The sequence below is a fragment of the Columba livia genome, chromosome 11 (genome assembly GCF_036013475.1).
Source record: "Columba livia isolate bColLiv1 breed racing homer chromosome 11, bColLiv1.pat.W.v2, whole genome shotgun sequence".
Lineage (NCBI taxonomy): Eukaryota > Metazoa > Chordata > Aves > Columbiformes > Columbidae > Columba > Columba livia.
This window is the reverse complement of record NC_088612.1, coordinates 14,669,012-14,680,571: the sequence shown is the minus strand read 5'-3', so window position 1 is coordinate 14,680,571 and position 11,560 is coordinate 14,669,012. Positions and strand designations below refer to the sequence as shown.

The 11,560-nt window shown below is 36.1% G+C and overlaps 1 protein-coding gene across 2 annotated transcripts in view; it reads right to left on the bottom strand.

Annotated features, from left to right (window-relative positions):
* The window catches only part of MINDY2 (MINDY lysine 48 deubiquitinase 2), a 32,354-nt gene that overhangs the window by 8,884 nt on the left and 11,910 nt on the right, over positions 1-11,560 (bottom strand). The window contains exons 6-8 of one of the 2 annotated variants that reach the window (XM_005511138.3): positions 11,304-11,446; positions 3,461-3,634; positions 2,142-2,315 (exon numbers count right to left, since the gene is read on the bottom strand). In XM_005511138.3, coding sequence (XP_005511195.2) covers positions 2,142-2,315; positions 3,461-3,634; positions 11,304-11,446 — 491 coding nt within the window. Of the gene's footprint in view, positions 1-2,141; positions 2,316-2,340; positions 2,546-3,460; positions 3,635-11,303; positions 11,447-11,560 lie in introns of those variants that run through there. The other variant, XM_065076014.1, reaches the window with a different exon arrangement.

Genomic DNA, 11,560 nt, shown 5'->3' with positions numbered 1-11,560 from the left:
ATATATTTCAAGTCCTGTGTGTCCCTCCTATGTGTCAACATATTCAGATTAGTTGGTTCAATAATAAAATTTGTCTTCAAGCATTTTCTGCCACTTCTGTATTACTGTGCTGGATTTTTTTCCTTGTTTGTTTTATAAGAACATAATCCACATTACAGACGTTACCAAGTGGAAGTGTTGTTATTGACAGCTAAATATGGCAAAGGAGCAGCTTTTTGTGACTAGAAACTAGATAAGAACTTAGCAAGGCATTTGGTATACAAAAGCAACATGGGTTTTGTTAATTCATAGAATCGTTTTGGTTGGAAGAGACCCTCAGGATGATTGAGGCCAACTATAACCTAACCAACTCTAGCACTAAACTATGTCCCTCAGCCTTGTCTAAGCACCTTTTACCATCCATTCCAGCTGTTACCCATTCATAGCTGCAAATGAGCATGCTGTTCAGTCCTGTTAAGCACGTTCTTCTTTTCCTTCTGCCTTTTTGCAGCCAGCAGTAGTGAATCTTTGTTTTAGAAGTAGCTACTGTTGATTCTGATTAAGGCAACAAGCAGCGGAAATAACACAACTATCAATTGTCAAAATTCTTGTTTCATGCTTAACAAGCTGTGCTGGTTTTGCTGGGATCGATTTTCTTCATAGTAGTTAGAGTCCTTTCTTTTTAGGAGCTAGCAGAGTCTCTTTGAGGTGGGGGCGGGGGGGAGGGTTAGTATGAGAATAATGTGATAACACACTGAACTTCCCATGGGAAATAGTTGAATCTTCCCTGGGACAGAGTTAATTTTTCCTTTCCAGTACCTGGGCTGTGTTTTGGAGTTGGCATGAAAAGAATGTGAGAATTCAGTGATGTTTTGGCTGTTCTGGAGGAGACACCAAGGGATTTTTCAACTTTCCAGCTGCAGGTGCAGATAGAAGCTGGGAGGGAGCACAACAGGACAGCAGCTAGACTGACACCCAGGCTGGCCAGTGAGCTGTTCCCATGAGCTGTCTCACGCTCCCTGCTGGCTCAGCCTTTGGCCACTTTGCTCTCTTTGCGGGACCAGCTATTAGGGACCAGGGTGCGCTCTTTTCCAGGACTGGCTGTTTGGCACAATTGTGTTCAAGTGCAAACTGCTGTCTGGATCTCTGCTCTTCTGGGACCAGCTGTATGGGACTGATGTTCATGACCAACTGCATTATGTCTCACTTATATATATATATACACATATAGATATATATATACACACACACACATTATTGTTATTATTATTTTATCTTCCTTTGCTGTAATAATAAATTGTTCTTATTTCCAACCAAGAGCTTTTCCCTTCTCTTTTGATTCTCTCCCCCATCTCACTTGGCAGGGGGGGAGCTGAGAGAGCAGCTGTGTGGTCCTAGTTGCTGGCTGAGGTTAAGCCACAAACAAGCACATCAGTTAATGGCTCTGAATTGCTTCAGGCCAAAGATAGTGTCTTCATGCAGATTACTTTGTACATATTTGTAAATAAAAGCAGTTGTTAAAGTCTCCAGTGGTTAAGAACTCCCTGAATCTAGAACAGTAACTTTCGGTAACTGCCTTTCACACGGAAGATTTAGTTATATGGCAATTTGTGTACATGCACATGAAGCACATTTTCCCAGCATTTTGAATGCAACTGCTTAATGGGAATGGAGAGGGGACAGAAAGATACACTGGGAAAAACTGTTAATTTCCTCATTTGAAACAGGACTGAATGGACTCACATGATATCATAGACTGAAACACCTAAAAATGTAAAGCAAACTTCAAGACAAAGACAAAACTTTGACTATTATCAAAAAGCTCTTGTTTGAATTCTATTTTGCAAGTAATGTAAAATATTAGCTAATGCAATCTTTGTAACCTTATGTATTAACTCATTCCAATTTAAAAAGTATGAATGAAACCCTACTTTCGAAGGTTAGGCCCACTTTGAAGTATCAAAGTGGCAGCAATTGCCCTATCTGCATACATACTCCAACAGTATAGTGTATTTCTTAAGACTCCTATGTTGATCTTGTCACTTGCTGTAAACAACAGTCTTATCAGTCTGAAACACTGACAAATGTAGCTGTGTCTATGTAACTATTAAGTTAATACTCTCTAAAACTCGTGATCATACTATGTAATAATGCTTTCCTACCTGGACCTGAGCAGCTGCTTGTTCTTGTTCCTGATAGTACTGAGAAGCTCTTCTGTCCTCCTCTTCCTGGAGCTTCTTCGCCAGCTCTAGATCGCTGATTCCTTCAGGGATCTGTTCCCAGTTAATATCTTGATTTTGCTGCTCTTGTTGTAGAGACAATGCCATCAGATAATCCTAAACAATAAACTTGTTTATTAATGCTGTTTCACATAGAAAGTAGCCAAGTCACATCAAGTGAATTTATCAGCATTACCATACCTTTTCCCCCAGCCTCAAATACACTGACCTCAGGGAAAGCAAAAACATTTACCCACAGAAAGCAGGAATTAGTTTCAGAACCTGTTCATTACCTGTACTGCGGAAAGGCTGAAAACAGCTGCTTTACACTCCTCCTTGCACAGTGCCTATGACACAGCACAAAACCACAAAAGCTGATTTTTAAAAAAACTGCTTTCAGGTTTAAATTCCATCACTGAGGCAGCAGTGTGTCAGCCCATAGCAGCTCTAGGTAGAAGATTTTGAAGTTGTCTCTTTGTAATTTACTATTTCTAATTAACACTGATTTATGCTTGATAGAGTATCTGTCCCCACTGTACTGAACAGTATTGAGAGTACATCAATAAGGAACACTAATTCCTAAACAGATGAGAAAATAATCAAAGTGTAGTTTCAGAAATATCCAAACAGAGAACAACTCCAGACATTACTAGCCCTGTTATCTCTGCCAGATTCTTTATTCCACAAACCAGACAGTGCTTGAATTTATTAAAAAGCATCTGCTTATTCTTTTTTTTCCTCCAATATTTAAAAGCATAAATGATAATTATTATAAACTTATTTTGCTTATTCAGAATGTAAGATTTCTTGCTAGGTGCTTACGCATTAACTGGTACAAATAAGTCCTGTCTCAGACATGACTTCTAGAAACTACCATATGTAGTTAAGAATAACAAATAACCACCATTACACACAATCTGCTATGTCTTTTGTCTAACATTCAGCAAAGTGAGCATCAGAAGACAAAGTTCGGCTACGAAAATATTTCCATATACAAGGTGTGACATTTTACCTGAGTGAGTTCTTTTCCAAACTACTCATGGTTGGTCCTACTCTTCCTCCCTTAAAATCATGCTAACACTTCAAAGTAGCACTTTTGAGAACCCCAACCAAAGTAGCTAAAGAATTTTTTATAGTCCTATATATGCATGAGTACACATACACATCTGTCTCAGTATACATATGAGTGAAAATAAGTAGTAATTGTTATATATAGTCACAAGCAAACAGAAGAATACAACAGAGAGACAGAAATCCAGTACTTGATCTATTTGATCCTGCTGCCCCCTGTAGACAGTTTCAGGGTCTGACGGAGGCCGTAGGTGGAATTCAGAATCACAGAAATTTCCGTCACCATCCACATTGTGTAAGCTTTCCCAAACGACTTTCTCTTCTGTAAGAAAGCCCTGGTCTGTCACCAGCAGGTAAAGCTGACCCTATGCAGAAGAACAAAGAAAACCTGTAAAACTAAAACAACTTTTTTTTTAATCTGATGTAATTAGCATAAATGATTGGCTAATACAACTGTTGCATTCCAGAAAAACATTAATTCAGATTTTTTTAGCAAGTTTAAAATTTAAATGAATCAGTATACAGCATTAAAACACTGGATACTAGTATTCATTGCTAAATTATAACCACACTTAATTTCTGTATTCCACCTTGTAATTTTTCATTATTAACGCAAGTTCATATTGACTAAAAATTCATATAAAACATTAATATATACCTTGATAACTCATTGGAAACATACCCAAAGAGTATATGTCAAGAGTGCCAATGTAAATTTTAAATCCCAGGACAAATCACATTAAATTCCAAAGGCAAGATCTGGAGACAAAGGTGATCTTTCCAAATAATCCAAGAGGCAATACCTCAAAACAACTGCATCTCAGACTTCATGTTTTACAATGGGTTTTGATGAAATTTGAGGTTTATTTCAATTGAAAAAACTGAATTTAATATTCTTGCTATCACTTGTCACCAATAACTACTTTTGCTGGATTTTAGCCTTCTTACAATTCCACAAGGCCAAATTTCTTGATTGCAAACTCTGAAATTATAAAATGGGCTGGTCTGGCAGTGAGAGAGACCATACCAACAAGCCCAGAAGCCAAGGAACAAGAAGGGCGAAACACAAGCTGAGGTTGAAGGAATGGGAGAGGAGCTGGAATTCAAAGGAAATTATGAAAGCAGATTTCAAGTTACAAGAGATGGTGCTGCATGTTTGAGGGAGAGCAAAGCAGCACAAAAATCCATGTTTAAATTTCAATTTAAATTCTATTTTAATCTTATCTTACCCTTTTTATAATGTTTTTTAGAATTATACTAAGCAAGAACGGCCATACAGCACACTCAGACTGAAGCTTCCATTAATATTACTGAATGTGCCAAATCAAGATATTCAACACAAAACCTGTTGACATTTTTTAGCTGTAAAAAAACACAAACAAACAAACAAAAACAAACCACAAAGCGGTTTATTGTGACATCCACAAAACCCTTCTATTTGTATCACAGCAGAGAAAGGGTTCTCAAAGATGACCATGCTAAAGATGTGCCAAACTGCGCCAAAACACAAGGGGCAGTTCCTGTGCTAATGATTTCATAGACTGAACAAGCAAAAAATGAAAACATCGACCCTATTCAACAAGTCCAGAACCATCTCACTGATTTCTTTCAAGTCATTAAAAGACTGTCTATAAGAGATGCTGAAATTAAAATCTGATCTCTTGAGCCCTACTAAGTTTCCAGCCATCCCTTCTGCAGCTGGTAGGTCATACAATATAACAAAAACACTATTTGAAGATTCACATGCAGCAATTTCTCTAATACCACAAGATGCGCTTATACAAAAGGCCAAAAAGAACAGATAAAAGACTCACAAAGGACATTACTATATGTTCAAGCTTTGGAATGGCTGTGCCCCCAGCACAGGTGGGCTTACAGACATAAATACAACAGTGAGAAGCAAGTCTAGTCATACAACATGATCTAAGGAACCATCTTTCCCTCAGAAACCTGCCTAAGAACTGAATGCTACTTCTGATGCTTAAAAATCATCCAAAGAAAGTTAAAGGAAATAATTCCATAACATTTCCAATTTGCACAGAACACCCACTTCACAGCATCTCATATATCAGAAGTCTTTAAAAAGATGTAAAAAAGAAAAAGAATCATAGGATCTTGAAAGTAAGTGAAACCTCTGAAATTTTATTTTGACCAGTACATTGATTCAAACAAAACCTAAAAAGAAAAAGGAAGGAGTGTCAAATTCTCCTATATTATGCTATACATTATGAATTACTTTTTAAACAACTCCTAAAGAATGTAGCTTAGTAATAATGTTAATGATTTGTCTCCCAACTACTGTGAGCTGAACTTTTCACACACAAATATTGAAGTGTATTGTTACCTTGATGGGATTAGAATCTAATATGTGTCCTTCAAAAACATTTTAAAGCTAACACTTGTTTGAATAGACAACTGTTTCAATCTTAAATAAAACTCATATTCTTCCTTTCTGTTTTTAGGAGTTCCTCAGTTGAACTATACCTAAACACTTATTTTTATAATGTTGTCTTAGAGTAAATAAAAGCACCATTTAAATACAGGTCCCTAATGAAAGGCAATAAACTGCATTATGTATCACCACATCACCATCCCAATTCCAATGCCAATTGTGTACTTTAAAATCACACTGCTTCACTTAAACAAAACCTAATCAACGAACAGCCACAGGCTCCTCAGTGCTTGCAAAGAGACAGAGTTCCTTTGCACTTTACTGGAATGAAAGAACAATGGGAAAAAACAGATCAAAGATCCAAAGTCACCTTTTGCTTTTTGTTTTATATCAAATCCTCTTATCTCTACTTCACATTGGTATAATTTTATAGAATTTTCCAAAAAAAAAAAACAACCCCATATTCCCAAGGGCTCTCATAATATTGCTAATATTCATGTAATTTTTTGTAATAATTGGACAACTCCCAGTTTCATACACAAAACAAATCAGCCCTTTTTGTATCAGGTGCAATATCACTACTCATCCCTGCAAAAGATCTGTCTTCCTCGAACCTTAACGGTTTTGTTCCAAGCAAACAGTTTGCAACAAGCAAACTGAGGCCACATCTACAGACTGGTTTTCCAGGCAGTGTTTTAACGCCGTGCATGTTCTCTTCCCAGTCTCCTGAAAGGCTCACAGGCCAAATTCACTGGCACACCCAAATTCCACTGAGGGGATCTATGATATGAGAAAATCTGTTTATCATATGACCTCCATGCCGCCCCTAATTTGAGCTGCACTAAGTACCAACACGCCTGGTGTCAGGAACCAGGCACAGTTCTCCAGCACGTACCAGATGACGAGGATCAGTCGAGCAGTTTTACACCACATTTGTAGCCTACCTCCCGCACTTCAGCTCCACACAGTGCAACACACAGGGACAGAAAGGGAAAGATGGACCAGAGTGACAGATCAGTAGGAATTAAATTAATAAAATTAAAGCTAAAACAGGACAATCAGCACACTAAGGTCATGCAATTTACTGTATGTAAGTACGCTTTGCAAGTACACCTTGCCAAGAACAATACCATACTTTATAAAACAAATGGGTTCCTAACTTCATAAAATCCTAACTGGGCATTTCTACAGTACTAACAGCTTATCTTTTGTTTTTAAACGGTTAGGGTTTTTTTTTTGGTTTTGTTCTTTATTTGATTGGGTGTTTTTTTTTGAAAAACACACAGTCTGATGGCTTAACACTGCCCCCAAAAATGCTAGCACATAATATATAGCAATAATATCTACTAATAACTGTTGTTAATAGGGAGTAAAACAATAAAAGTCTCAAGTGCATAACTGTTAAGAATAACTATTCATCCTAAGAATAAAGATCTAGATATTGCAGACCAATGCCCAGATTTTATAGTTTCACACATAAAAAGCTTGAGATAAAGTCAAGGACAAAAGCAAGGCTGTTCTCCTGAAGAATGATCTCAGTCTTGTTGTTTGCACAAAGAAACCTCTCTGAAATGCAAACAGACGTAGGATGCCAGTGATGTTACTGGTTACAAGACCTCCTTTCCTGGGTTAATTTAATGACCAGATTAAGTAATTAAAATTAATGCTTTTAAACTACTTGTTCTGATGCCAATTACCAAGTTTAAAGCCGTTTAGAAAACTGAAAAGCAAAATCAAACACCTGTCCAATAGCTTCATACAGTAAAGACAAACAGATTAAGCCTTTTCATTTAAAGTCTATGTAAACATTCTCTTGGACTTCTGGATCAGACCCCTTGGGTTTTATGAAGGTGTTTGATGTTGATGTGAATGAGCACTATTATTTTGACATGAGTCTAATGTAACTGAATGTTTTAGCCATCAGAGAAAAGTCTGCATTTTTTTAAAAAGTACACACAATTGGATGCAACAGAGTAACCCCCCAGAATAAAAACTGGACACTCAATAAGAAATGGAAAAAAAAATATTTAAATATGTTTTCAAGAAGTTAAACACATTGCCTCTACTATGCCAAACTCAGACATCATCTTAAATGCCCAAGGAAAAAGTGCAATTATTGCTATGAAATATACTTTGTATTTGGATAAGAATCCGTGTTGAGTTCTGGAACGGAAACCCAACATTTATAACTAGAAAACATAACTGCGACACGCATACTTAAAAATCTAAACAGGTGTCTTGTTACTTTTTGATAAAGAAAATAGGTTGCATTACAGTCACATCAGTGGGGAAAAACATTCCAACTGAACTAAGTTATTCTTACCAAACTGATCCCCTCTTTACAGTCCTGTTTTTCCTTGATCTAGGGAATTATCATTTCATGTATTTATTATCTGTGTAGTGAAAAGCAAAGGCAGAAAAAAAAAAATCACATCTTTAACTGCTGAAAATGCTTACTGTGTAATCACACCAGCCAAGACTACTAATATGCAACTAAAGGGATTGGAAAAAGAATAAACGTCTACTTGGGCAAACAGACAAAGAATAGTGAAAGATATTAAGAATATAATAACTGAACTGCCATTATTATCTAGCACTGACCATACTTAAACAGATGTGTAATACATTACGGAACTGCCATATTTGCTTTTCTTTCATATATAATAAAGAAATATTTTAAAATGTTACATAATTTTAATATAAACACAATCCTAATACAGAAATTACAACATTGTATTATGCGAATTTCATTCAATTTTCAGAAGAGGAATAATTTAATTACTCAAGACTACATTATATAATATAAACTGAGTAAACAATTAAAACGGAACTGGTGGTCTATTCTGAAACGCAGTCTGTGAATGTTCATAATCATATTGTGATATCAACTCAGCAGCTTCAAAAAAAGCAACAGTGAAGTCATTAGAGGAAGATTACTTCAAAACTTTTCATAGTAATCTCTGAAAAACCTCACTGCCATCATTCTTCTTCTATTGTCACTTTATTCCTCAACTTCCATAATTTTAAAGTGAATGTGGTATCTAAAATAGATAAATTGTTTCTGAATGAGCCCTTTCCATTTAACTCTTACTCCCACAGTCTGGAATTTGGAAGATACATAAAACTGGCACAATAGCTACCTGCCTGAAGATTAACCTTTTAGAAGCGTTCAGGTGTTAAATTGAATGAGAATATTTCAAACCAGTAACAAATATTTTCAAATACAGTGACAGTGAAATAAAAAGTTTTCCCCTTCTGCTCTTTCTCTTGTTCATTAGTCAAATACATTCTAAAATAAATATTTTTGAAAGTGTTCTAATACAATTTCTCTCCTATTATTGTCCAACTCAAAGCCCAAAGTATTATTAATATCTTCATCCCCACAACTAGTGTAGAAATGCCTTTTAAATACCTGCTAGAAGAGACTATTAATAAGAATTTGCTTACAGTATATAACAGCATTGATACCTCCATAATCTACTCCACGTATTTGGGATATTGCTGTATGTTCATAACCATTCTACTGCTCATCTTGCAAGAAGTATTTAAGAGTAAAAAAAACAAACAAAACAAAACAAACCCCACTATTATTGTTAATTTAGTAACAATTTAAAAATAATATTAAAAAGAAAGACAGGTTTGTGAGGAGTCACTCCAGCTCCCTTCCTTACAAATTCCTTTACTCTCCATGAAAAAAAAACTATGTATATTGGAGTCAGAGCCACTGGACACAAAGGCAGCGTGAGCAGATTAACCAGCCTACCAACCAACCTCATTGGGCACCAGTACACCCAGTGCTTCCAAGAGGTTCTTGCCACTATGCAACATTTTGTAAGAGCACCCTATGAAAAAATTTTCAAGGCACAGATGGAGGAATTCAGAATACTGCACTGTTTATCCACACTTTCATGTAACTCTCATTTCAGTAAAACAGCCCTCTATAATAAGCAATCCCAAACCAAGGTAAAGATCCTTTGATCTGACAGTGGAAAGCCACTCTAAACTCAGTGTAATTGGATGAAGTGTTGCCAGTGTTAGTACATCTTCTCTTTTCAAACTGACACTGTGTTTCAAATCATAAATACTTCAAAGGCTTTTTGGGTTGTTTTTTTTTTGAGATTGTTCCCCCAGCCCCGCCCTGTAATGAAAGCAACCATGAAACAATGTACAAGTCTACAGGACAAACCACTACCAACTATTTCAAGAGCTAAATTAAGAAAAATGGAGACAAGCAAAACTATACCTCTTGAAATTGTGACATAATGAGGTTCATCAGGAAGGATAACAATTGTAGTTTTAAACATAAACACACATATTCCATAACTGCTTTCTAAACAGAAGGTGGAGAAAGATCCTTTCACCTGTACTACTGCTTTAAGAGAATATCATTGTACATAGATCTAGAACAAATCTTAGATGTGCTCTACGAAGCTATTAGGAAACCAAATGTGTTACCTATATGTAGAGTTGATCACTATTTATCAGGACTATTCAGAGCTTTAGCTCAGCTTATGGGTAGTTATTCAAACTGCTGAAGATAAGCATTGACAGTCAGGATTAACAGAGGAATAAAAAAGGACTAGCACTGCCAAAGGGAAAGCTTAGTGTAATACACATGAAGTATATGACATTACCATATAACAGATGGCAAAAACAGTGCTTCCTTAACATTTTTGTATGTCACACATGCCCTTTTTTTTGCATTTATTACCACTATTCATAAATGCAAGTGTTCATATAACAGATAACCAAATTATAATTTCAAGAGTTCTATACAAAGGTAAAAAATCATACATATGTTTGAGAGAAATGTCTAAGCATGATGTGACATTGCAAGCCAATGAAAAGTTTACTACAAGATATTCACATTTATCACTGAAGACAAGGGAATGACTAAATCTTAGGAGACAATCTGGCCATGCCCCTTTCCACCTAAGTCAGATACATAAAAGTACACTGTCATCTTAGTAAAGGCAAAGTTGTCACAGAATGAAGGTGCTTTGTGACTGTAAACTTGCCAAGCCAGATTCTCCATTCCACAAACGAAGGAGTCTCAGAAGCATTAACCAAGTTGTCACTTGCTTTTCATATCCTGAAGTAAATACTACTTTCACAGTTCTCACCATTTTGCTTCCCTAGTTTCAGATTTTAAAAATAATCTTCCCTAACAAAGGGAACCAACATGACAGCTCATCGCAACTACTTCAAATGTCTGGTTTCTTGTACACCATTATGGAGCTGCTCATCTAGTGCCCCAAGTGTAAAGCAAAGTTCAATATTCCGAGAAACATGAAATTAAATAAAATCATTAACCTTATCATTCCCAATCACAACCTGCAAGTCAATTTAAACCATGTAAGAAACATATGTCATTATACATAACCACAAAGGGAGTTAACACAAGAAGCAAACTGAACATAAAGGGAAGAGCTACATGAGGATTTACAGTGATAATGGATCCTAATATCTAAAACACTGTAATAAATAATTCACAAATAACACTTGTTACAGATCTTACATTCACCATAAGCCATACTTACATTCAACAACGGGAATTTGTATTTCAAAACAGGTGAAAACCAAAATTTGCTTTGAAATGAGAATGCAAACAACAACAGTCAAGACAAAAACGTTGAATATACCTTGTATTTGGTCATGGTGCTAAAATGGTTGTTCCTGAAGAACACACAAAGTTCTCCTTCCTGGACAGCTGAAGTCAATTCACACAGTCCATGGTATGTCAACTGTGTAGCTGTGTTATTTAGAAATTGCTCAGCTACAAATCCTACAAAAGCAATACACAGTTATATACATCTAATATAGAAAATCTTGTTACAATGGTAATATTTTTCCTACCTTCTCCCTACCAAGATGCCCCCTTATTACCACAAATCTAAGG